Source organism: Panthera tigris, chromosome D3 (genome assembly GCF_018350195.1).
Source record: "Panthera tigris isolate Pti1 chromosome D3, P.tigris_Pti1_mat1.1, whole genome shotgun sequence".
Lineage (NCBI taxonomy): Eukaryota > Metazoa > Chordata > Mammalia > Carnivora > Felidae > Panthera > Panthera tigris.
Genome location: NC_056671.1, coordinates 38239747 through 38267431, shown reverse-complemented (window position 1 = coordinate 38267431; position 27685 = coordinate 38239747). Strand labels below are relative to the sequence as shown.

The following is a 27685-nucleotide window of genomic DNA, read 5'->3' as shown; positions in this document are numbered from 1 at the left end:
GGAGGGGCAACAGGACTACCTGCCTCTTTGTCTGCACCTCTGTGTTCAGAAGCAGCAATCAGTGATCAAAACAGAGATCTCTGATAATCAGAGGAGCTCTCCATGGCTCCCGCAAGCTCTTTGCAAGTTGCTCCAGGAATATGCACACAGGTGCTTGGGGGTGGGAAGTGTGTGGACCACCAATGCCCCCTCTACTTCTGGAAACATGTCAGTGATGCGTTTAAATCTAATAGAGTCAGAGAACTTATTCCAGATTCTCATCATTGAGGTTCTCCTCCCCTGAAACCACTGCCAGTGCCAATAATCAATCAGGATTCAGTGAGGGGAGCGGAATTTCCACGAGTTATAGAATAAGGTATTTATGCAGAGAGTCGGTTGTACATAATTGTGGGAGGAGCTGGGGCAAGTAAATTCTTGCAAGCTAAGTTAGCAGATCAGAGAAGTCACCAACCAGTCAATCTGAGAAGCCAAGCATGAATTTACTCCACTTACAATAATGGATAGAACAACCAGACAGAAGATAAGTAAGGACATAGATGACTTAAACAGTTTAATAGACTAACTGGATCTGACAGACACATACAGAACACCCAACAGAGGCAGAATACATATTCTTCTCAGGTACATGTGGAACATTTTCCAGGACAGACCATATGTTAGGCCACCAATTAAGTCTCAATATATTTTACAAGATAGATATCATACAAAGAATCTTTTCTGGCCACTATGGGATGAAGTTAGAAATCAACAGCAAAACTGGAAAATTCAAAAAAAAATTGTAGAAATTAAACAACACACTTTTAAACAACTAATGGATCAATGAAGAAATCCCAAGGGAGATTAGGAATACTTAGAGACAAATGAAAACAAACACACAACACTTCAAAACTTATGTGATGTAATGAAAGTGATGCTAAAAAAGAAAAATACAGCTTTTAACATTAACATTAAAAAAGAAGAAAAATCTCAAGTCAACAACCTAACTTTACAACTTAAGGAACCAGAAAAAGAAAAACAAACTAAATCCAAAGTCACAGAAGGAAGAAAATTATAAAGATGAGAGCACAGATAAATAAAGCAGAAAATTTTAAAAAGAAAGAAAGAAAATGAAATTAAAAGCATATCCCTTGAAAATAACAAAATAGACAAATATTTAGCGACATGGACTAAGATAAAAAAAAGCGAAGTTTCAAATTACTAAAATAAAAAATGTAAGTGAGGACATTAGTACTCATTCAACAGAAATAAAAAGGATCATAAGAATACTACAAAGGAGTGCTATGAACAATTGTACACCAAGAAGTTGGATAAACTAGATGAAATGGGCAATTTCTAGAAACATAAAACCTACCAAGATTAACTCATGAAGAAATAGAAAATTTAAATAGACCTATAATCAGTATTTAAAAATCTCCCAACGAAAACAGCAAAATCCTTGAACCTAAATGGCTACACAGGTGAATTCTACCAAACATTTAAAGAACAAATATCAATTCTTCTCAAACTTTTCTAAGACAATTGAAGAGAACACTGCCTAACTTATTGTATTACTAAATCTTATTACTGTGATACCAAAACCAGACAAAGACGCTGCAAGAAAAGTACAAACCAATACCCTTTATGAATATTGAAGCAAAAAATTTCAACAAAATACTAGCAAACCAAATTCAGCAGCAAATTAAAAAGATTGTATAGCCTAAGAGGGATTTCTTTTTGGAATGTAAGAGTGGTTCACCATGTGAAAATCAAAGTAATACACCATCCACATCAACAGAATGCAGGGAAAAAACATGGATCATCTCAATTGATGCAGAAAAAGAACTTGACAACATTCAATACCCTTTAATGACAATACTCAACAAACTGTGAATAGAAGGAAACGACTTCAACATAATAAAAGACATATATGAAAAACCTACAGTGAACATCATACTCCATGGTGAAAGACTAAAAGCTTTTCCTCTATGACGGGGAGTAAGGCAAAGGTGTCTGCTTTCACCTCTACTTAACATAGTACCAAAAGTTCTAGCCAGAGCAATTAGGCAAGAAAAATAAATAAAAGTCATCCAAATTGGAAAGGAAGAACTAAAATGATGTGTTTGTAGATGATTTTATCTTATCTGTAGAAAACCTTAGGAACTCCACGAGAGAATATTAGAAGAAATGAATTCAGCAAAGCAGCAGGGTACAAATTCAACATACAAATATCAGTTGTATTTCTGTACATGAACAATAAACAATTTGAGAAAGAAATTATAAAAACAATTCCATTTACAATACCATTGCAAAGAATAAAATACTTAGGAATTAACTTAACCAAGGAGATGAAAACTTGTACAATTAAAATTAAAAAGCATTACCAAAATAAATTAAAGATGTAAATAAATGGAAACACAACCCATGTTCATGGATTGGAAGATTTAATATTGTTAAAATATCAATACTACAGATTTAATGCAATCCCTCTCAAAATCCCAATGACATTTTTTCACAGAAATACAATAACTGACCCTTAAATTAATATGGAATCTCATGGGACCCTAAATAGTCAAAACAATCTTGAAAAAGAAAAACAAAACCAAAAGATTCATACTTCCTGATTTTAAAACTTAGTACAAAGCTATAGTAATCAAAACAGTATGATATTGGCATATCTCAACCAATAAAATAGAAGAGAGAGACCAGAAATAAACCCTGAAATATACAGTCAAATAATATTTGACAAGGGCACCAAGACAATTCAATGGGGAAAGGACAACCTTTTCAACAAATGGTACTGGGAAAACTGGATATCTACATGCAAAAGGATTAAGTTGGACCCTTACACAAAAATTTATTCAAAATAGATCAAGGACCTAAAAGTAAGACCTAAAACAATAAAACTCTTAGAAGAAAACATAAGAAAAAAAGCTTCAAAACATTGGATTTAACAGTGATTTTTTGGATAGGCACCAAAGACATGGGTAACAAAAGAAAACATAGATGTATTGGAGGACTTTATACACATTTAAAATTTTTGTGCATCAAAGACACTATCAGCAGAGTAAGAAGGCAGCTCACAGAATAGAAGAAAATATTTGTAAATCATATATCTGACAATGGATTAGTATCCAGAATAGAGAACTCCTAAAACTCAACAGAAGACAAAAACAAAAAAACAAAACAAAACAAAACAAAAAACAGTTCAAGAATGGGCAAAGAAATTGAATAGACTTTCTCAAAGGAAGTTACAGGAATGGCTAATAAGCACATGAAAAGGTTCTCAATATCACTAATAAGTAGGGAAATGCAAATCAAAACTACAATGAGATCTCACCTCACACCCATTGGGATGGATACTATACTTTGTTAGTTTGTTTTTAATTTTTTAGTTTTGGGATGGCTACTAAAGGGAGAAACCAACAACCAGAAACCAACAAGCTTTGGTGAGTACGTGAAGAAAGTATAACCCTTGTTATACTGCACTGTTGGTGCTAATGTAAAATGGTACAGTTGCTACGGAAAACAGTATGGTGGTTCCTCAAAAAAAAATTAAAAATAGAATTAACATATGACCCAGCAATTCCACTTCTGGCTATATACCCCAAATGATTGAAAGCAGGGTCTCAAAGAGGTATTTGTACATCCATAGTCATAACAGCATTACTCGCAATAGCTAAAACATGGAAACATACCGTCCATTGATTGATGAACGGATAAGCAAAATATGGAAAATGTAAACAATGGAATCTGGTTCAGCCTTAAAGAGGAAGGAAGTTCTGACCCATGCTAAACATGGAAGAATCTAGAGGACGTTACGTTAAATGAAACAATCCAGACAAATACTGTATGGTTCCACTCATATGAGGTACTGAAAAGTAGTCACAATCATACAGATATATAGTAGAATGGTGGTTGTCAAGGGTTATGTGGAGAGAATAGGGAGTTATTGTTTAATGGCTATAGAGTTTTGGGAGGCCTGGGTGGCTCAGTCGGTTAAGAGTTAGAGTCTTGATTTTGGCTCAGGTCATGATCTCATGGTTCACGACATGAGGCCCTGCTTGGGTTTCTGTCTCCCTCTCTCTCTGCCCCTCCCCTAGTCACACACACACACACACCTAGTGACATGGTTGCTTCTGAGAGGCTGCAAGTTTGGGTTCTGCTGGGTCTAAAGATTTTAGTTCTCAAGGAAGGAATGCTTCCAACAAGAGACACAGTTTTGGTTCCAGTCAGCTGGAATTTAAGATTGCCTTGCGGGTTCTTGGGATCTTTGTGCCAGTGAACCTGCAGGCAATGATGAGAGTTAGGTGATGCTGTTGATTCTGACTGTCAAGGGGAAATTTGCTATTACACAATGCTAGCAACGAGGTTATCTGGAATGCAGGAGGTCCTGATGGTGCCTGTTCAAATTCTTATGTCCTCTGATGTAAAATGACAACAGCCTGACGTAGGCAGGAATTCTCCTGGCACAGAACTTTCAGGAATGAAGGTTTGGATCACCCAAAGAGAATCACAACCAGCCAGTCTGCTTGCTGAAAGGGAAGGGAATATGAAATATAAACATTGTCCTTGTCTTTTTCCCCCACTTCAGCTCTTCATTTGTCTAATTTAAGATAGGGTAACAGTGGTTAACTTTGTCGTATCTCAGTATTTAAGCTACAGGATGGCAGAGGGTTGGCTATGAGAAGAATGAACATCACTCAAAGAAGAACGCGCTGAATTTATCTTGTCTTTTTTTAGAGAGAGCTTTCGTGTGTTTTCAGTTGTGTGAGAGATCGTTGTATCACGTTAGGTGATTTTCTCATGTCTTTATTTGTAAGTTAAATATGGCTAGAGGGGTGTGTATGGATGCCAAGTTAGTGACAGATGGACTCTGGTGTGTGTGTGTGTGTGTGTGTGTGTGTGTGTGTGTGTGTTTAATGTTTATTTATTTTTGAATGAGAGAGAGGGAAAGAGAATCCTAAGCAGGCTTCATACTGTCGGCGCAGAGCTGACGTGGGGCTCAAACTCACGACTGCGAGTTCATGACCTGAGCCAAAATCAAGAGTCAGATGCTTAACCGACTGAGCTACCCAGGCACCAGGGACTCTGGTGGTTTTTTTTGTTTTTGTTTTTTTAACTGTGTCAACTCAGTTAAACTGGATCTATTTTTCTCGGAATATATTGCCTTGTATGCTTCTGAGTTAGAGCTGGCCAAAAGACCAATTTGCAGAAGGGGGAAGTGAAGCAGCAGTGGGGTTACAGCAGACATAGAGGGGCCAGTGGGATCCAGCTTACCTTCTCCCTCCTCTGTTCCATGCCCAACTCTTCCTCCCAATGGATGACCATTTGGAACAATGGCAGCCCCGGTCCCACCCCCGATGCTTGGTGGTGGACCCATGGAGGGTAGTACCCGGAGACAGAGCTTCCCACAGCAATCCCGGGAGTCTCCCATTCTGGTGGTTGGACATGCTTGGCTTCCCACGCTGCTGACTCCTTCCCTGACACTCCAAATTCCTTTCTGGAACTTCACTTCCCCCACCTCCTTCTCCAAAGTCCTAGGTCCCATTCCTGTACTAAATCCCTTGCCCCAGGACTCACAATGCTCCACCTTTCGGATTGAATTCTGACTGGTTCAACATGCTGTACCAAACCTGATGAAGGCATTTCCGAGTAGTACATGATTGAGAGAAATGCCTTCTCCGGGAAACCTAGATAGCCCTTGATGCTTATAGCACTATCACTGGCCAGTAATAATAATAGCACGCGTTTACCCAACATCGACTATGTGTTAGACCCAGGGCCTTATCTACCTTACATTACTTATCCCTCACACAGACCTTCTGAGGTAGGTTACAATCGCCATCCTATTTTGCAGGTGAGAAAGTGTTTGGGGCTAGCTCAGAGCTGAGAATGCATGTTCTCAAAAACTATGTGCATAATTCGTCTCCACTGGCCACGCAGAAAAATTGTCCCTTTACATATCAGTGTCTGCCACTAGAATATGATAGTTCAAGGTCAAGAAGTACATCCTTTTACTATCTTCCCTGTTAAACATAAAATCTGAAAATTAGCAGGTTTCTGAAAAATGTTTGCTGAATAAATGCACACATAAAAGGAACATGAGTAGGAGATGCGGCCAGCATAGTACTTCTGGTCAAGAAAAATTGGCTGTGTGCCTGGTGAAGGATTTATTAACATTTCTAGGGTGTGAGCCCCTCTACATAAAAGAATTCAGAAAGAATACAGAGTGAGATTATGCTATTGATGGAATAATGATGATAGAAATATCTATTATCTGGGTTACCTCACATTTTAACCAAGGGGTAAGGGTAGCCCGGAAGGACATTCATTTTATGTAGAAAAGCGTATGCTTTGACCAGGGCGCTTATTTTTACTTTAAGGAGTACATACATCTACTGAACAGTAGGGGGAGTAAGATGCAGGGAAATCTAAAATTTTAGAACACTTCCTAGAAAAAGCATGAAGATATCTGAGTCATGGAGGGATAAAAGCATGAGAAAGTGATTTTACACAAAACAGTCGGAAAATGGGGTCTTGCTATATTTTATTTTACTATTTTGTTATTTTGTTATTTTTTTGGTCTTGCTATATTTTAAATACTGACTTGTGTTTAAAATGTTTTGAAATTGCTCACCAGAGCTTTGGCATCGTAGCACACAGTTCAAGGTAGATTTGGCCACGATCAGGTGTAGGTGTTCAAATAACGATAAAACAGAATAGGTTGTTTTTAACCTAAATTAACTGATTCATTCTTTAAGGGTGGTAAAAATTCCCACCATGTTTTTTGCTAATTAGGCCCAGACTTGAACCCTTTATCGTGGTCTATGGAAAACCAAAATTGGAGTGAAAAATGATACTCTTTAAATGAGCTTCCCTAGGCATAATATAGTGTAAGATAAAATTTGCGTCGCTATTGCTGTGTTTTGCTTGTTTTGTGAAGAAGGATTATATTCTGCTTTGAAATGCAAGAAGAAATTCATAGACTTGTTCTATGAAGTCTAAACTAGAGAGAATCTAGTTCACTTCAAGCATGTGACATCGCCACAAGTGAATGCTTATGGCGTTACACTTCCGGAAGAGTCCTTTGAACACTCTCCACAGCAAATCTTCCCTGACAAATACCCCCAGCTGGCGTCAGAACAAACATAAACTCTTTCAAAGTTATTTTGACCACATCTGAATTTTCTAATTAGAGTCTAGGAAAAAAAATCCTGTGTATTCAAACTGAACAGAAGAGTTGCGTAATGAATTATTCCTATTTTGTTTTAATTTAAATGTGCAAATTTAGTCTGAAATCAGTTCCAGCGCTTGTACAGTTGACATTTGTTTGGTTCAATTTCACGTTCAGGTTTTGTTTTTTGTTTTTGTTTTTGTTTGTTTTTTTTTTTGTTTGTTTGTTTTTTTAGTCCTATGAAGCCCACTTGGCAAGGCCCAGAGCTCTCCAGCGTCCAGGTCTTTACTTAGCTCATAATATTGACAATAGCGGGCATCAAGAGGACGTAAACTATGCCATATGACAACCAAAACATAATCTAAAGACCATAGGATTCTTCACTGAGTTTTACGTATCTACTTTGCTAGCGTAAATATGAACAAATTCATTTCTAAACCTGATCTGTAACAGAATTCTGTGGCAAAGAAATCAACTTTGGGTGTTGGTGGATTGTGTAAGACTGTCTATGTCGGAGGCTTGAAGCAAGGGTTTTCTGACTGTGCCATAATTTCTTACCAGGCAATTTTTCCTAGACCTCAAAACAAAGTAGTGCGTCGCAAAGATGACCTTGCTCTATGTTGCCCTGGGTTTACTGATGCACCCATGCACACGTCTGAGATGTCCTCTGGTCTGTAACTTTTGCAACTCAAAATCCAAGGTATGCTTCCACTTAATGCTTCCATCATCAATCCCAGTTTTTATTTCAACAGCCTGATTCAACAGGCCTAATTCCAGGCCAAGATCTGGAAATCAATCTCAGGCATTCAGATCAGTTTCAGGACATTGTGGTAAAAATGGTCCAGATTTTAAGAGTTCCTCTGGCTCATCTTCTCAACAATCTCTCCTTCCTCTCTGTCTTTAAGATGTTTATGGAGTGCTTGTGAATCAAAATTTCCAATGGCTGGAGTTTTCATTCTGACCCCCACCAAATATCTTACTGCTATCTTTCCATAATTCAGTGTGCGAGGCGATACTCGGCTCGCCACTGAAGTTGTTCTTCCTAACATACGTAAATGAAATCAAAGACGAATGAGGTGGACACTCCTAGGACCTTTTCATTTTCAGTGGCTAGAAAGGTTCTTCATTCAACCACCAGCTCCAGGGGCTACAATCCAAAACAGCCTTGTGGAACTGGAGCTTACAATTGCCTTGCTCATGACTGTGGGAGCATGGCTAAATAATTATACATCTCAACCATTGTGTAAACCAGTTTAATTAACATTTTCCAGGCATGTCACATTTATACAATCACTAAATAATTTTCAAAAATTATGTTGCGTTAGAAATTGCTACACATCAACTCGGATTGTTTTTACTCATGGCTCTAATCATGCCTGAAATACGTTTTTGTTTGTTTGTTTTAGTATCACCTTATTTATTTATTTATTTATTTATTTATTTTACTATTACTCGGTACTTCCGTTGGAGATGATTCATACTTACTGGCTGGCCAGATGCTCTATTCGATTTATTTGTAAGTGTTATGTTTAATTGCCATCAACTTCATCAAAGCTGGCATTTTTAAAAAAGCAGCTATAGCATTATTAAGTTTCCTTTCCATTCACGTTGTGATAAAAGAAATCTTGGAAAGCATTCACCCCCATAGCTCAACTTAGAACGCGCCGTGAAAATAAAGTTTTCTCGAGTCCAACGTTCATGGGATTTAAGAAATGAGGAAGTTGCAGAGGCACATTTTTGTTGTGTTTTGGCTTTTGGGCAGCACATGTTTCAAGAAGATATCGTCCAATTCACTCTCTATTTGAAAAGATGTAAAAAAAACTGGGTGCAAGCGACTACTATAGTATTAGTAATGTACTCAAATTATTTTTGTTCTCCTGTAAGCCCGTTGTTGTTATTGTTGTTATTATTATTATTATTACTATTATTATAAATGTATTCGCTTTTTTTCTAAAGTAGTAATCTCAAGCAAGCAAGACTAATAAATCAAGAAACGTTCTCAGGCATGAAGCTGAAATGAAATTAACAATATAAGTGGAAGAAATTGTACAATCAAGTGCGCAAGCACTGAGGTTATATTTTGTGCTCCATATTTTGCGTGTGTTTGTGCTCCAAACACATCGAGATGCGTGGTTATATAAGCTGAAGGATTAGCAGTTAGGTCACCAAATTAGTCTTTTGAATTTTCTTGCTCTATCAAGAATTCAATTTGCTTCCTGACATCATTTACCATGCTGTATTAACCATAGTACTTTATCTATCAGTATTTCCAAATTATAAGCCTCTTACCCATAAATATATCTTCTATGAAAGATTTATTTGGCAGCTGTGACAATAAAACTGCAATTGACAGTATCTGTTGGACTTTATGCACAATGGAAAGTGCTTTGGCAAAATTCTCACTTTGGTGGATCAGAAAAAAAGAATAAACACATTTCATACTTTTGCCTTCACTGCTTGAAGCGCTAAAAAGATCTTGGAGAAAACAAAATATGGGGAATTCAAAAAAACAGAAGAAAACTAATTTTTTTTTTTTTTTTTTTTTTTTTTACTTTAAGGGAATATTTGTATTGAAAAGTAGATTATTCTTGGAGGGGAGGTATCTTTTAGTTGGAACCTTTGTGAGTAAATGAAGTATTTAGGCTGCATGTATACAGTACCAAACAATTATTCTGGCTGAATCTGGTTTTGTAACTATCCCAAAATGATTGCCTGTTTAGGGGCACCTGGGTGGTCAAGTCTGTTAAGGTATGACTTTGGCTCAGGTCATGGTCTCTCAGTTCGTGAGTTCGAGCCCCACACTGGGCTTTGTGCTGACAGCTCAGAGTCTGGAGCCTGCTTGGGATTCTGTGTCTCCCTCTCTCTCTACCCCTCCCTTACTCATGCCCTGTCTCTCTCTCTCTCTCTCTCTCTCTCTCTCTTTCTCTCAAAAAGAAACATTAAAAAAATTGTTTAATTAAAAATTTAAAAAATTATTGCCTGTTTAGAAATTAGAAAGCACAGTCTTTTGGTGCCAATTTGTAAAGAATGCTTGTACATGTCTTGTACACATTCATAAAAGGATAACTAGGCCTGAACAAATCTTCATTTTTGCTAGGAACATGAAAGTGAGGGAAAAGATCACGATGGGATTCTTTATTAACAAAGATAAATTATTTTTGATCTAATATAAATGACGTTGCAAATTGCTGTAGAAATACATTCAATTATCAGGTCTAGATTCTGCAAGAATGCCCTGTAGCCCGCTAAAATATCCTCAAGTTTATCCAATCCTCATAGTACATGGATCAATGCAACATTATCCACCATGCCGGAAACATACAAAGCATTCCCAAATAGCAGATTCCCCACCCAGCTTTATCCCTTTATACTACATCTCGAGAAATGGTTTCCCACACCTGAACATTTAAATTAAACTGTCATTTTAAAGCAGTATATAATTCAGCAAAAATCATTCTTGCTCATGAAGATGGTGTGGGTCCAATGAGAATATGGTTCATTCGTCCATGTACCGATACTTCTCAGTATTCAAGAATTCTTGCCAGTTGAAGTCAGTTATAAATAGGGAGTAATTAGATATCTAATGGTAAAGAGTATACACTTTGAGTCTTTTAACACCCAAATCATTTTCATCTTAATTCCAAATATGTTTCTACTACTTATAAGAGGAGATAGAGAGATGGACAGACAGATAGATAGATACGGGTTTTGTTGGTTTTTTGTTTTGTTTTTCAAAATAAGTATTTCACTCTAAGATTATGGGGGTTCTGGGGAAAAGTCAAGTGTAAGTTATCTTCTGAAAGTCTAACTTGCTGAAGTGCATTTTGCATCCACGTAGTTGCTCATGCTGGTTCCACTGTTCTCCACCTTTTTGCACCTAGCTGACATTTTCTTCATATCTCAAGATTCAGCTGTAGGGTCCACATCATAACTCTCTCGTGACACTCACATTGTATTGAAATTATTGGTTATGTGCCTATGTCCATGAGATCTGCAAGACCCTGTGGTCTGGAATTATGTCTTATAAGGTTTAATCCTTTCCGCCTAGCACAGCACCTGCCTGACTTATGATAGGCAGTTAAAATGGATCTTGAAAAAGAAATAAAGCAATTTAACCCAAAATGAATTATGTATTTTACTGAAAGGGCAGCTGCTTCCAACAAAGCTGTTTACTCCTACAGGTGAAATTATTCTCTTGTAAGTTATGTCTGTACAAAATGGAGTGATGAGGCAATTGTAAAACAAAGCCATGGCCAAAGTCCTACACAAAGACAAAGCAGAGTTTTGGCCTGCTTTGTTTCAGTTGTCCTAATACACCATTACAACTAATAACTGGCATATTTTCTTTCTTTGACAGTATAGACATAAAGATCCTCAGATTTTTCAACATAAAAGCAATTCTTTGTAAATTTGACCATAAGTTTCTTTCCTGGTATTAAACATTTTTAGATGTTCAGCAGTTCTTAGACTCGAGTGGATTTGTGTCAATAGCACAATGTTATGTTGAATTTCTTAAATACTGAAAAATACACAAATTAATGTCCAACTCTGCATTTGCTGAAAGATTTTCTAAAGAATAAAAGTTATTGTAATGTTTCAGTTTAAGACACTTGTCTACAAATGATCTCCAAGCCAAATGATCACGTGCTCATTTGTGAAACAAAAAGCTTTCATAGCGACTCTAATCTGACTTCATCTTTTTCTTCTTTTCTTTCCCCAGGATTCTCTTTTTCTTCCACCTCTGGGTTTATGCCCCGTTTTCTTCCCATGTGATTGACAGTCTACCTTCCTGCCCTTAGTAGGGCTGATTCGCAGTGTGGTGTCCTAAGCAAAGGTAAGCCTCACGCGTTATTGCAACAGACACATGTTTTGTGACATTCCAGGTGAATCTGCATAAGCTTTTTTAGTCTTTGACTGGCAACATCCTGAGCAAAAAAAAAAAACCTGTTATCTTAGCAATGAATCAGCCAAATATCCTGTTTGTCATGCAGGGCCATATCACAGGCTAGCAATTATTGATGGGGTAAGGATTCGGGGTGAGTTTAAAATTGAATAAATGTATTTTCAGATGGTAGAAACCCTAATGTGCCCCCGGCTCAGTAGTGAAGGCAAAAGTCCCAGGATGGCAGGCTTTATAACTCCTACTGTGGTTCATGACCATATTTAGACCCAACACCAGCCCAGTGCTTCTCTGACATCATAAATAGATGACACACATAATAAGGAGCTCATCTGGCTTTAGAGAGTGATAGGCAGTGTTTGACCGAAGTTGTTAATGCAAATGGAACCACCAATTTGTAGTGACTTAATATTTTAAAAAACATATAATTTGCCATCCATTTAAGGAGATCCATCCCTTTTTGAAGGAAAAAAGCTCAAAGATGATTTCTCTGGAAAGAAAAAAAAAAGTCTCAAAATACTTTTCAGAGTGAGTCATTCAAAAACTTAGTCTAAATATTCATCCAATGATTTTTAGCCAAAAAATACAAAATAAATAGTCTGGGTCTACAGAAAACAACCTCCACAAATATCAATCCTATCCTTTATTTGACCATAAAATGTATTTTTGCATTTAGACAAAAATGCTATTCCCATCAAATACAAATTCATGGATTTAGTTTGTTCTAATCTTACGCTGTTGGAGGGCTTTGAAAAATTTTTTTTTTCGTCATTTATTTATTATTGAGAGGCAGAGAGAAACGAGTGTGAGCAGGGGAGAGGCAGAGAGAGGAGGAGACACAGAATCTGAAGCAGGCTCCACGCTCTGAGCTGTTAGTACAGAGCCCGACGCAGGGCTCGAACTTGCAAATGCGAGATCATGACCTGAGCCAAAGTCAGAGGCTTAACCGGCTGAGCCATCTGAAGGGCTTTTTTTTTTTTTTTTTTTTAATTTCCTTAACCCAAAAAGAGAATTTCAAAACTGCATCTTGAAGAACCCAAAATGATGAAAGAGAAAACTAGTATGGAAAAAACTTTCGTCTAGAAATGTAAATAGATGAACAGTCACCTGGCCCATGTTGGGCACTCCTCGGACAGAATGGGGCCCAGACTACATGGCTAGCCTGGCCTTTCTGATGGAACCTGCCTCAGTAGCGGAAAAGCAATACTCATGACCAAGTGCAGCCATGTAAGCAGTTTGGGCTCGCATTTGTTGTTACATATTATGATGATGGGACCCTGAGGGGCACATACCTGTCATTAGTTCTACGTTCTACTGGGGACCTTGCAGTAGCCTCGATTCTCATTTCGTAAGGTCTATTTTTTCTTTCCAATATACTTAAACTACAAAGACTTCTCAGCACAGTAAGTTTATGGCTGTCCCTATCAACTGAGTAATAAATTTAGCTTACTAATTAATTTTCTGTATGTTGCCTTAATAGCAGTAATTCACAGTGACTGAAGGTTTATTTGTGCCAGGAGTGGTTCTGAGTTCTTTGAGTATATTAGTGTATCTAGCCCTCATTTAAATAATGAATGCCACGAGTCGGATGCTATTTATTATCTCCCTTAACAGATGTGGAAACCTAGGTGAAGTGTTATGTAACCCTCCAAGGCATACTTTGAGCCCCTATGCTATGTTGCCTTAAACTTTAGAATTTTAAACCTGAAAGTATTCCGTGAATAAAAAGGAAAGTCATACAAAATGATTTGGTTTAACAGTTTAATTCTATTTTAAATAAAACTAAAAAAAAAAAAACTTTTTATGACACTCTCCACGTGCCACGCCTGTTGCAAACGCTCTTACACAGACGGTAACTCATTGAATCTTCAGTCCGGTCCCCTAGAGGTAGGGAGCATTATTATTACCATTGTATGGAAAAGGAAATTGAGACACAGAGAGGCTAAGCAGCTTGCCCATTTCGCCCAGCTAGTTCGTACAGGACAGAGTTTCGGTTGGTAGAGGAGGGGGGATGTGTATGCCCACTGTTGCAATCACAACAGTCTTAGCTTTCTAGTCCTGCCATTGCTATTTTATTTGCCTTTGAACAAATTGTCATCTTTCTAATTCTTAGCAATCTCATTTATAAATAAAGGAGGGAAGGGTTCCATGATGTCCAAGATCCCTTCAAATAGTCCTGTTGATTTTGGTACAACAAACCCTGCAAGTCGCACCGAGAAAAGCTTTGTTGATGCCAGCCTGAAGACTTAAATGCAAATTCCAGCTTTTTTTTTTTAAGTTTATTTATTTTTGAGACAGAGAGAGAGAGAGCATGAATGGAGGAGGAGCAGTGAGAGAGGGAGACACAGAACCCGAAGCAGGCTCCAGGCTCTGAGCTGTCAGCACAGAGCCCGACGCGGGGCTCGAACTCACGGACCGCGAGATCGTGATCTGAGCTGAAGTCGGACGCTTAACCGACTGAGCCATCCAGGCGCCCCGCAAATTCCAGCTTTTAAACTGGCCATGCACCCTAACACTTCTCTGCAAGTCTCTAAGAATAGTTTCCGGGAAAGGATCTAGCAGGAAGCTAAGAAGGTAGAGGATATTCTGATGGTCTCTAGAAATGCCAGTTTGGGTTCAGGTCCAGAGAATCCTCAAAACTCTGTGTAAATCCTGGCTCCTCCATTTACCAGCTGTTTGAACCTGGGCAAGCGCTCCACCGTCCTGACCTCAGTGTCTTTCTCAGTAAAATGGGGATAATAATGTTACTTCAACAGAGCTGCTTCGAGGAGTAATTGAGATAATATACACAAAGCATGTAGAACAGAACATGGCCCACAGGAAGTAGTGAGCAAAAATCTAGCATTATTATCGCAGATCTCCACTCCTGCCAAAGGGAGGATTGTAAATTACCATTGGCATAATTGCAGAGGACTCCTTCTGAGGGCCGATGAAAGCCTGGGCTCCTCCCAAGACTTGAAAAACTGAGCTTAGCCTTTTTTATCTTCAGGGGGAGAAAAAAGATCCAGTAAAATTGCTGAATGGTTAAGATAGATACGATTTAATACTAAGATAAATTGTTTGCTGAAGTTATTTAATTTATTTTTTGTTTATTTTTGAGAGAGAGAGAGAGAGACAGAGACAGAGTGCAAGCAGGGGGAGGGCTAGAGAGAAAGGGAGACAGAGAATCTGAAGCAGGCTCCAGGCTCTGAGCTGTCAGCACAGAGCCAGATGCGGGGCTTGAACCCACACACTGTGAGATCATGCCCCGAGCTTAAGTGGGACGCTCAACCGACTTAGCTACCCAGGCTCCCCTGAAGTTATTTAATTTCTGAGCTACAAGTGTCTGTTTAATCTGTTTCATATAACCAGGCACTTGGCATTGTTGCGTCTAGTCAATTGGTTGGATTGAACTTTCTAAAGTTTGTAAGGGATAAATGTTATTATGCCCACTTCTGTTTAAACTAAGAGGTAGGGCTTTATTATTTGCTAAATGTCTTACAGTCCATTTTCTGAGGACTAGAAACAGTATTTCAGAGCACTGGAGCCTATTCCCCCCCCCCTTTTTTTTTTTAATGTTTATTTATTTATTTTGAGAGAGACACCAGGAGTAGGGAAGGGGCAGAGAGAGAGGGGGAGACAGAACCCCAAGTAGGTTCCATGCTTAGTGCAGGGCTGGACTTGGGGCTTGATCTCAAACTTGGATCATGACCTGGGCCAAAATCAAGAGTCAGAGGCTCAACAGACTTAGCCACCCAGGTGCCCCTGTTTTCCCTTTAAAACAGCCCATCAAACCCAGTGTATTACACAATATGCAAGATGATGGAGAAAAGAAACTAAGGAAATTAGAAATTCGGGGGGAGTGTGATAAAACAATATTGAGACGCTTGAAATTTAACACTGCCTGGAGGTATCATTACACTTGCTTGTCACTCTTACTAGTGGAAGCTCATGTATGCTATACAGAAGAACCAAATATATTAGTCCAGAGCTTTAAAGTGAGTTAATAGCTTAATGCAGATCCAATCTGGAAATAAATTAGGTCCTTTCAAAGTTACACTAAATGGTAGTTTATGAAGTATATTCACTTTGCAAAGTTGTATGTACAAATATGATTATATCTAGGACAAAACAAATACCCTGGATTGAAGTAAAGCTTCTAGAGCTGAAGGCAATCAGAGAGATTCTATCATCCACCTGAAGCCCAGAGGGATTAGTGATTTGCCTAAGGTTATGCAGATAATAAGTGGATATTCCAGATTTTAGCCAGGCTTTCTTGAGCTCAAGTTGAAGGAAGGGTTACTCTTCTATAGTGCATGCAGACAACTTATTATAATGATAATAGTAATTACAGGAACAATTTACTGAGTACACACTCTGAGCCAGGTACTCTGCTCTGTACCTATAACCCCTTGTCCAACACTCTCATACCTTTATGAGGTATGTCTCATTATCCCCATTTCATAGATCGAATGACTGAGACTCAGCATTTGTTTCTGTTCGAAGTTACACAGCTAGCAAATGCTGAGAGCTGGGGTCTAGTCTCACTCCTGAATCTGCACTCTTTCCACTGGACCCACTCACTGCTTCACCCAGGGAGACCAAACATGACATCTTTGGCTGTTTTTTTTCCTTTAAAATCTGTATTTTAGCCTCCTACAATGAGGCCTCATTTCCAAATGGCCAAAAGCAAGTAATACCATTCTGGAGATTCTCGGCTCTCACATTCAAAGGAAGAGGCATCAAAATGGTACCTCGTCTACTATTCTTAAAGAGTAAGTAGCCGACTTTTAATAAAATCAACTGTAAACAATCTCCCAAATTATTAAAACATTATCTTTTTAGCCTATGTAGGCCATGGATTTGAGATCATGAACTTAAAGTCAAAACCAAATAAGTCAAATGGTTCTGAAAAGGGGCCATTAAGCCTGGTGCTCTATAAATTAATACTTTGAGGTAAACTAGAAGTATTATAGAAAATTACTATTTATTTAATGTCTCATTCTATTTGAAAGAGAAACTCCCAAATGTTCAATACTACCCTGTATTTAAAAGTTAAAAATATACTGGAAATGGATGGAGTCATGATAGCACAGAGCACTTTGGGGGCGGATACCTACTATCATATTACAGTGTCATAGCAAAATATTTTAGATTTTACCAGCTGAACTGTTAAATGTTTAATGTGTTAGAAGCATTAGTTCCAAGGCAAAAGGAGGCAATATTATGGTTAACTGTTTGTTTGGAAACTTCTTTTATTAAAAAAAGATTTTTAATAACGCTATTTGCAATACACGTGTGATAATACTCAAGAAAGTATCGTGTACTTGGTAGAGTGAATTTAGGAATGTAACAGTCCATCTAGATGCTGCCCCTCCCCTTCTCCATCAGATACCCTAGTAGCAAAATGTAAATACCCTTTTAAAAAATAAAGAGGCCTTTGGGCTATTGGAGCAGTGTGGGGTAGGGCAAGGAAAGTGCTCTTTCCTGACATACTCCTGCTTCTGGCTTTGACTTCCTCTAGTAAGGTCAGTTCTAAAAGAACTGCGGACAACCCCTTCCATGCTCCACAAAAGCATAAGAGAAAGGAAGCTTGTCATTCACAAGCAGCTATGGACAAAACCAGCAGCAGAGTACAGGGTTAGGGAAATGAAGGGGGGGGGGTGGGAAATTGGAGTAAAGTGCACAGTTACTGTCAAAAATATATTATTTTGATCCTAAGAAAATTAAGAGAATTTTATCTAATGAACTAGATTGCTGACTTTTTAATACATTTGGTTTTCATGGAACGTACAATCACCATCGGACATAAAAGACTAGCTGGCTTTAAAAAAAAAAATTTTGCTTGGAGTTATCTACAGGAATCTTGTGAACGCAATTCAAGGATAACATTCTGCAGCTCTTTGGGTATTGGACGATTTCCTCGGATGAGTCCACAGGGAAAGAGGGAAATGTTAAATTCGCCGATTGGAGTGGGCATTTCCCCAGTTTTCTCACTCCACCCCTCCCCCCCCGCCCCCTTGCTCCCTCTTGCCCTAAATGCCAGTACTTTCCAGATCTCCATCCTCTACCCCTATGGCATGAGACCGGGAAATCATAAAGAGTTTCTCCTTGTTCGTAAACTGCCTCTGCACCGGCTGAGGTGGCTGGGCCTTAGGTGGCCCTTGGCTGGGATCCTCCGGGGGGCTCGGCTCCACACCCGGGGCCGTGGCGGCCTCACAGTCTGGACTTTTACTGGCTACTGCTTGCACAACTGACTCCAAAGAGGTACCAGCCTCCCGCAGGGGGCTGTAGCCCTTATTGCAGCAGGAAGGGTCATCCGACTGGGAGCTCGGCGAGTCCGGCCTGGCGGGGGGCGAGTCCTCCAGCCGCAGGGGCGGGGAGGGGGAGGCAGCTTGGGCCAGAAGGCTCGAGTCCAGCTCCGCGCTGCGCGGGGAGGGTGGGGGCTCGGGGGATGGCGGCGCCCGGTAGTCCGGGAGCCCGCTAGTGCTGCGGCGCCGCAGGGCGGCGTACCTGCCGGTCCTGGGCAGGCGGCCACCCTGCCCCCTGGCGGTGCGCGCCGCCGCCGCCGCCGCGCCCTCGGGCTCCTCCAGCTCGCTGGGCGCCCAACGCGAGCAGCCCGGGGCGCCGCGGAGGTCGGTCAAGCTCAGGTCGAGCTCGCCCCTTGGGATCTCCCGGGAGCCGCGTTCCCCAGGCGGCCTCTGCCAGCTGCAGCTCAAGCCCTCCGCGTCCCCGTCCCCATCCCCGTCGCGGTCCCCTTGCAAGGGTAGTAACGCGAAGGCGCTCAGCGAAGAGCCCACGAGGGAGCTGGCGGTGCTCTGGCGCCCCCAGCTCTCGGGTGGGCTGCAGGGCGCCGCGCTGCCGCCGCTGCTGGCGGCCGCGGTGGCGGCGGCGGCAGCGGCCACAGCGGCGGCGGCGGCGGCGGCGGCCCGGCGACGGCCAGCCACGCCCGAGCGCTCGCGGTAGATGCTGTATACGGCCTCCGTCAGGCTCGGGGACTCCCGCGGGCAGCGCGGAGACGAGGCCAGGTCCGGCGGGGACGCGGCTTCCTTGGCCCCGCCACCGCCCCCGCCTAGCGCCGCGGGGTGAGGCCACGAGCCCCTGGCCAGCAACGCCGCCGCCCCGAAGGCGTCCCCTGAGCCGCCGCCGCAGCTCCCGGGCTTCAGCTCCAGGCCCCGCGACTGCACGTAGCTGAGGAAGCCGTTGAGCGGCGCGGTTCCGGGGGTCGCCGAGGTGGGGGCGGAGGACGAGGAGGCGGCGGCGGCGGCCGCAGCCGCGGCGGCCGCCAGGTCTTTAGCGCGGAGGCTGTGCACGTCGATGACGGTGGAGTAGAGGTCCCGCAGGTTGATGATCTTGGTCTTCTTGTCTCGGTTCTCGTGGAGCACCGCGTTGGCGCAGATGAAGAGGAAGATGCCTATGCCCATGATGAGGGGCCCGAAGACCTTGAGCTTGTCGGAGTGCAGGTATCCGGAGAAGATGCGGAAGAAGAAACCCACGGACGTGGAGGAGGACGAAGGGGAGGCTGACCGCGCTGGAGGGGTGCTTCGGGGCGCACCCACCGAACTGGAGTTGACACCCCCCGGAGTCCCCAGGTGGCTCCTGGACCGGTTTTTGCTCCCACTGCTGCTGCCACTGGCCGTGGTCGGGACGCGGTGGCCGCTGCCTGCGGGCGGCAGCTGCTTACCCCCTTCCCTATTGGCCCCGTTGGCCTTGGGCCAGTAGCCCACCACCGCCATGGCTATGCCCACCAGCAGCACCAGGATCCCGCAGAGGGCAATGAGCCCCGAGATGGAGCACAGCTTTAGCTTGCCTTTCACCACCACCACGTCGTTCTTGCGCCTTTTTTTGGCTTTCCGCTTGCGTTTGGGGACCTGGCTTGGGGGCCGGAGGGGATCCTGCTTTCTGGCAGAAATCCTCAGTAGGCCACCGGTGGCGATCATGGTGAGCCCGTGCGGTGCGCGGCTAGTTTCTGGGGCGGAGGCTTGAGTAGTGGGGGGCGCCAACTGCCCACTAGCTGCTCGGCCACCTCCTCCTGCTGCAAAGCAGAAGAAGACAGTCAGAGGGTATAGGCTTGGCTGCAGCAACATCCCACGCGCTGCGACTGTCCCGCTCCCAGGTCTCGCCACATGTGTACCCCCCCCCCCAGCCCAGGGCTACCCACTAACTGGAGTGCCGAATGTAGAGGCCAGGGGGTGGGGTAGATGGATTAGGGCCGAGAAACGCTGTTGCAATCACTGATAGGAGGTGATAAAACAATTTGAGAGAACGCCTTCTTTCTTCCCCCTCCCTCATCCCACACACTCTGTAGGTGATATTCCAGCAAGGCTCATTTCAAACCCTCCCAGCTGGCAGCTGAAGGAGGGCTGACCATTAGTAGAAACTAAATGTGGGGGCTCAAAGAGGTGGTTGAGGACTTTCGTGGCAAAAGCCTTTCCCTTTGTCCTGTGGGAATAGGAAGATTGCCCAAGGGAGCAGTTCAGGAGGTTCAAGTCTCTAAGCAGAGGAATTTGTCAATGTTTAGCTCAAAGTCACTAAAACAGTCACAAAAGTTACTGTTTTATAATGACAAAAGCAATTTTCATCACTGGATGAAAATGAAAGGTCACATACTGGCAGGCAGACGGCTTATATACTGCAGATAATTAATGGAGAGTTCATTTCGGGGAGAACACCAGAACTACGTCAATCCTCTGATAATAAATCCCTTTCGAAAGTTGTCTCCCACCTCTTGATGTTCCTACAGCTAAAGACAAGCAGCCTTTTCCTCATCACTTTTTTTTGCAACATCTGGACAGCTTCTTGGGGTGGAATATTTAGTTTTAGGTAACTGGTTATGTAACTGAGCTCTTCCTTCTGGCCTCCTCTCCTCCCTCAGAGGAACTCCCTTAAAGGTATCATGTGCTAAACCTCATCAGGGAATTTAAGAAGTCCCCTAGAATCTCTAAGAGAAAGACCTTTTTTTTTTTTCCTCCTGTGGGAAAATTACAATCTTAAAAAGAAAAAAAAAAAAATAGCCACTCTGCCATAATAGCTTTCTGACCCCTTATTAATGTGCCAACAGCACTCTTCAGATTCCCAATATTCAAATGAATAGGCAATTAATTAGGTGCAGCAGTCTACATAATAATGATGATTTGTAGAATGACCTCTCCCCAAGTGAGAGCTGTTTTCTTCATCTTTCTCTCATGAGGTCGTGTTTAGGAAGGGAGGGTGGCAAGGATCCATGGACTATCCTATAGAAAGTTTGGTTGTTTAATATAATAAACCCCAGGTAGGTAAATGCACAGATGTGTCTTTGCAGATATCTGTGAGCTTCTAAAAATTTCAATCCTGCTGGATCCCCAGAGTAAAACATTTTCTGTTCCATTGGTTGTGTTCTCTCCTATAATAGAGATGCTAAAATTAAGGGCATTGTATGAATTTGAAAGGCTCAGATACCACTCAGAAGCCTTTTGGTATTTTGCCCTTTATGAAATAATTCATGTTTTCGAATAAATTACCCTTTGAATATGTGGGATTACTTAGGAAGAATTTTGCTTTTAATTGGTGCCTGGGTAAAGAGCTTTGGCCCTTGATCCCCTCCATTACATCAATATAGGCAGAATCTTTTCTCCACTGGTGGAAAAGCAAATGGTAATCATCTCTTTGCAATGTTTGCAAATCAATGTCTCCTTGGAACTTAGTTGGTTTTCACTAAAGAGAAATACTAGGTGGGTTAGAGGGGTTCGTAGAGAATACATCTATAAGCCTTTACAATTTTGTTTTAAAAAGAGGCTGCACCAGTAAGTACAAACAGATTGTAAAAAAAAAAAAAAAAAAAAAAAAAAAAAAAAAAAAAAAAAGAGTAGCTACTGTTCATCTGTCATCCCCCAAAATAAGCACATTTATTGTGTAGTTGTAACATAGAGACTGCTGTTTTAAGTGATCCCTAGACTACAGCATCTTTAATGCAATAATCTGGAGATCTGCAGTTATTTTAAGGTTTTAGCAGCCAGACATTTTAGAAACAAACCTAGACTCAGTTGGCACAGTGGCTCTCCAAGAGGAGAGAAGGGCTAACGTTTTGTTGGGCATTGCTAAGGTGCACCAGAATGCTGAGCATCTTTGGGAAAGAAGGTATCCACCTGTTTTTCTCCCCAATAAGGCGGCTTTGGCTTTGGGTAGACAGAATGTAAAGAAAATTGGAATGGATTTCAGCAATCGTTTACAGATCTTTAAAATTAGTTTAATAGCTAGTAATTAACTCCCTAGTTTATTATTCCTTCAGCTCTGTTGAAAGCTGAACTCCATTGTAATGTATTGCCATCTGACGTGAAATACTGACAAAAGTCAGATGGCAAGGAAGACCCACCTTTGAGGCTTTTCTTCATACATAATGAAGGGAAACAAACTTGGCAGTCGAGGTTGGCTGCCCTCGCAATTTACTGCCTGGTGCTGGTCTTTCCGTGGTTAAGGAATGGAGCATGGGGGAAAGCAAAGGAGGGATGTCTAAAAATACAACTGCTTCCAAGAGAGACATTCAAGTTTCTCTGCTCATGATGGATTAAGCTCCACTCGGCGTCTGAGGCTCCCAGCCCACAGGCTGGGAGCGCCCTGCCCGGGACTCAATCCAGGTCCTCGACCCCCACTCCCTAATTGGCTGGACAGCGAACCCCTTGCCCTGCTTTTGGGTCTGCTTATTTCTGTTGGAGTCACATGAGTGCAGCAGCTGGGAGTCCGCCTCTGGAAAGAACAGAGGCAGGAGCGAAGTGAGGGCAATCCCGAGCTCGCTTTTTCTGGGCAGCGCATCCCGTGCAGCCCGCCTAGGAAAACGACTCTCCCCGAACAGCAGCAGCCCGGGGACCGGGGCTTGGGGCCGCAGGGGAGGGGAGGGGCGGCTCGGGGGCTGAGGACTCACGGAATTGCTCAAAATGGCAGCACTAAAAGCAAACAATATCGCTCACTTACCCGGGAAGGCTGGGGCAGCTCAGGGCCGGCGAACGGGCGCTCGGGCGACACAAAGGAACCATGGAGAAACTTTTTCAGCCCGAGCCGACGGCGGGGCGCAGGGACAGCGCCTCGGGGCCCTCCAGCCGAGCGCGGCTCAGCAGCCCAGCGGGGGCGAGCGCCCGCCCCAGGTTCGCAGCTCCCCCCGCTGCCGTGGCGGGAGCCATTTCCAAGAGTTTCCAAGAAGTGTCAGGTCCTCCGCAGCCCGCATCCTGCCTCGGAGCCGTGCTCCCCGCCGCCGCTCCTCCTGCGCCTCTCGGCGAGCCCCGCCGCGGCGCTCCCGGGCCGGCCCCAGCGCCTCTTTTGTGTGGCTGCGGCGCGCCGGGCTCCGCCGGGTGGAGTTGAGCCCGCGGCGGCGGCGGCGGCGGCGGCTGGCGCTGCTCAGGGCGGCCGGACTGGCGGCTGTTGCTAAGAGACCGGAGCCATGACACAGGGAAATTGCGGCAGGATGGCAGTCGGTACCCGGCCCGACTCCGCTGCTCGGGGGCGCACCCGCCCCCCGCCCCGCCCCCCGCCTCCTCCCCGGCGCTGCCCCCCCCCGCCCCCCGTCGCCGCGCCGCCCTCCCTGCGCTCCCCCCACTTCCTCCGCAGCCGGCCGCCGGTGCCTTCGGGGGAAGCGCTTCCCGGAGGACCCGGAGGCGCGAGGGGAGGCGGATGGGGGGGCCGGCGAGGGGCCCCGGGCACGGGGTGGGAGGCGGGGGGCGCCGGCGGGGAGCGCGGGGCGCGCGGCGCCTCGGCCTCTGCCTTCCCCGCCCCCGGGGCGCCCCGGGACCGCCGCCCGCCTGCCCTGGGAGCTTTGTTCTTTTCCCTCCAACTACCTGTCTGAGCAGCGGGTCGGAGGGGGCCCCAAGAAAGGGCCGTCTCTCCTGGAGGGTCTCCCCATCAGCATCCGAGGGGCGCTCTGGGTGAGAGAGAGGGGGCAGTGCCCGCGTCTCCAGCCGGCCCGCCCTCCCTCCTTTCCTCCCTCTCCCCTTTCCTCTTTTGTTGCCTCTACTCTCGGACACGACACAGCCTTGGCTGTTTCTCCCCCTCCCGCTTGGGAGTTTGCAGTGTGGACGCACAGCGAGCACAGTAAGTTGTCCCCCAGCGAACTCGGGCCGGCGGAGTGGAGCCGCCCCCGCCGCGCTGGGCGCACCGCGGGCCCGGGGCAGCCAGTGTCTGCTGCTCTCGCGCTCCGGCAGAACCGGGCTTTGTGACCAGCCTCCTGGGGACCTCGGCGTCCCCCCCCCCCCCCCCCCGACGCGGGGCAGCTGGGGCTCCGCGGAGATTAGAATCGGCTCTCCGGGGCGCTTCCTTGGGCAGCCGGTCCTGCTCCCACCCCGGGCGGTAATCAGCAAGCATTAAAAGGAAAACTATAATTCTCCAGGAATCAGGGTTAGGATCAAAGAGGGGAGATGGGGGTAGGGAGGATGTCCAAACTCCCTACGTCATTTTAAAAATGCGAGAGGGAGAGAGAGATCCTGTTTCCTAGCTCATCCCTGTCCTCCCAACTGTAAAGTAAAAATGACAGGGAAAAGAGAATTTCAAAGTGGAATTTCCCCACGGAGTATTGAGAAAGTAAGAAAGATTTTAATTATCTATTGAAGTGAGGCAGCCAGGATTCAGGAAGAAAGGAAGAGAAGAGCAGACGACAGACAAGGGCGGTCTGAACTTTGGGGTCCAGACAGAAATCTTGTGACGATGGTGGTTTTGAGTGGGTATTGGATATACTGAGTTTTGCTGTTTAAGGATCCACAGAACCCACACAGGAGGGCTTTGCTGGCCACAGTTCTGGTGACAAGATTGTTCCTCCTCACATACACAGCATTCACTTGTGTTTAAAGCTCAAGCAGACACTTTCCCAAAAGAACACTAAGGATACTAACACTTACAGATTCAATGATATAAATGTGGACCATGTTACATGAGGTGGAGATTGTGGAGTGATGGCCGGGCTGAAGGAGAAGTGTTTCCTTAAAGGAAACCCTGCACCTGCCTGTTTGAAAGGTGACCTCTGATACCCTTTCCAAGCAAATAATGCATCTGGATGACGATCAAAGTGTTCCCAGCACACCTCTTTCCACCTCTCTATTCCTGCTCAGATTTTGAATGCTAGAAAATAAGCCATATAAAGGGAGAGTTTTAATTCCATACTGGATTGTTTCCTTTTAGAGAAATCACTGCAAAGGAGAAATAACTAAGTCTAGCTTGTCATCTTTAAAGGGTTTTGGGCTCCAAGCTTCCAGATTTCTTGAATGTCAATAATAAGCTGGTGTTTTGTACAAAGACAGGATTTGAGATCTCATTTTATTACACAGCTGGCTGCCAGGGGACCACGGGTGGTGACTCCTATCCTTTGTGGGCCTCCGTGCGCTAAGCTGTATACAGAGGATAATATTGCAGAACTTCATTAGGAGTTCAGAGGGATTAAGTCATTAACAGTTTCTAATTTCTGCATATATTATAGCCATCATTTGTACCTTGAAAACTCATTTGAGTGATCTGGAGAAGAGAAGAATCCTTTTCTAGATGAACAGGCCTTGGACATAGCTAGTTTTTCTAGCTATGTTGGTGACTGCATTAAGATTTATGATTTCTTACTCAGAGGCGTCCTTCCAGACTGAGTTCTTTGGAACTTCGAACTGTTCCATTTAACCCGAGTGTTACCACCTTCAGTAATTTTCTTTGTTGTTAGCTCAGGGTATCAGAGGAAATCAGATAGATCCCATCTGTTTCCAGCAAGGTCCTTTAACCTCTGTAATAATATGGTATCAACATACATTCCTAGGGGTTTCTGAGTTACGTAGAGTTATTTTTAAAGCAACAGTGATGATCTTGGCCCTTCTGGAGTTATTTTCTCCCTAAGTTCACTGGCCATTTCAGTAGAGATGATTTCTGGGATTGTGGGATACCCCTGTCACCCTGCTAAGGACTAACAGGCTAAGGCTACCTAATCGTGGTCATTCCTTGGCTTCTCAAGAACTCGGAGCTCAGGACAATATTTGAAACATGTTGTAGCAAGAGGGCAATGAAGGCCTTGGGAAAAAAAAAAGAAGAGGAAACAGATGAGCTTCGTTTAGTTGGATTAAACTCTGACCTGAAACCTGTCATTTGCTCTTGCTCTTTCTTAAAAACAATCCTTATGTAATTCTTTCAGTTTCATCATTTATTCACAACCCATTTGCTTCCCCTGATCATTTCATCAGCCTGGCCTGGCTCCCCTATCTGGGCTCCCGGGGCTGCTCAGTGGAGAAGATGCCCGGCCAGGGGTCCACACAGGCCCCTCTTGGTCTCCGGAAGCTTGCAGGGGGAACAGGTTTGCTTGTGTCGACAGCTCAGCAACTGGGACCTCTCCGCACGCCCTGCTGTCACAGATGGCTCAGGCTGAGGAAGGAGATTGAGGTAGTTTGGTGTAGTGGGTTCTGGAACCAGTTTGTATCCTCCCCTAACCAGCTACTTCATTTAAGTAAGTAAATGACCTGATCTCGGCTGCCTCAGTTTCCTCATTTGTAATGGGGATAATGACACCAACACCTACCTCACAGCATTATCGTGAGGAATCAACAAGTTTAGTTCCTGTAAATTAATGTGTAGCACGCGGTAAACACTCATTAAATTTAGCTTTCAACCTTGTTAGTCCTAACGTCTTCTCCCAGTTTGTTTTCCTCACTCTCCCATTCTGTTCCTATTCGCCAGGATCCACATGGGACCGTATCTGCACTTAACCTCCACGGAACGGAGTTACACAATCAGCTGCCGTGTGTGAACTGTGGCATCCGTGTGGCATAGGACCAGTGTCATTCACGAAAGCCTGTTGTGTCCAGGAGAACGGAGACACTTTCTCTGTGGCTGCTTTCCTTGCTTTGCGGTTCACCGGGACCCTTTAATTTCACTTTGCTGGAGAGCCCAGCTTTCAAACTCACACCACTCTACAGTCAAATTCGAAGTCTGTGAAAACACGACCAAGAGAACATTCTTTGGCCTGGAAGGTTTGAGGATATCACAGGAAGGCCTCTCAAGCCCTCTTCTGTCATCTCGAAAGCAGAAGAAGGAACCTGTGATCCCAAGGCTGGACACAGGGCATAAAATTCCTCTTCTTTCCTTCTTGCTTCTTCACCCTCCTCGTACACCTGCCAGTAAGAGGCAACATGACAGACTAAAGCGTGACAAGCAAGCGATAAGCTAAGCAATAGATTTAGCAAATAAAAATATTGCTGGGGGCATAAACCTGAAAATGATTTGTTGTTTCTCTGAAATTCAGATTTAACTGGGCCTCTTGTCTTTTAAGTTTATTTATTTATTTTGAGAGAGAGAGAGGAAAAGAGAGAATCCCAAGCAGGTTGACAGTGTGGAGCCCAGTGCGGGGCTTGAACTCACAGCACCGTGAGATCATGACCTGAGCCAAAACCAAGAGGCGGACATTGAACTGACTGCGCCTCCCAGGCACCCTGGGCCGCCTGCCTTCTATCTGCAACTCCAACACAACATACCTTGGTAGCCTCACAGGTGTTTTTCATGGCATGTGTAAAAGATAAACGAGCCTGATAGAAAATGTGAAATGCAACGGTATGTTAAGGCCTCGTTAGATTTCCTTGGGAACAGAAGAGGCAGAAAAAGCTTGAGCAGACCCTAGAGGGAGCAGGAACAGCATTTCCACAGCCAGGCGGCCCGGGCTCTTGGGTTTTCTC

The 27685-nt window shown here is 43.8% G+C and overlaps 1 protein-coding gene and 1 long non-coding RNA gene across 3 annotated transcripts in view; one reads left to right on the top strand and one right to left on the bottom strand.

Moving 5' to 3' along the window:
• Positions 1-27232, top strand: part of LOC122232749 — a 30708-nt gene extending 3476 nt beyond the window's left edge. The window contains exons 3-5 of one of the 2 annotated variants that reach the window (XR_006210140.1): positions 7715-7853; positions 11874-11987; positions 26694-27232. This is a non-coding gene — a long non-coding RNA (uncharacterized LOC122232749). The remainder of the gene's footprint in view (positions 1-7714; positions 7854-11873; positions 11988-26693) is intronic. The other variant, XR_006210139.1, reaches the window with a different exon arrangement.
• TMEM200C (transmembrane protein 200C) lies at positions 18068-23091 on the bottom strand. The gene is made up of 2 exons (XM_042962900.1): positions 22980-23091; positions 18068-20067 (listed from the first exon to the last, which is right to left on the bottom strand). The coding sequence occupies exon 2, from the start codon at positions 19970-19972 to the stop codon at positions 18068-18070; it is 1905 nt and encodes a 634-aa protein (XP_042818834.1). The 5' UTR covers positions 19973-20067; positions 22980-23091.
• Positions 27233-27685: the final 453 nt, after the last annotated feature.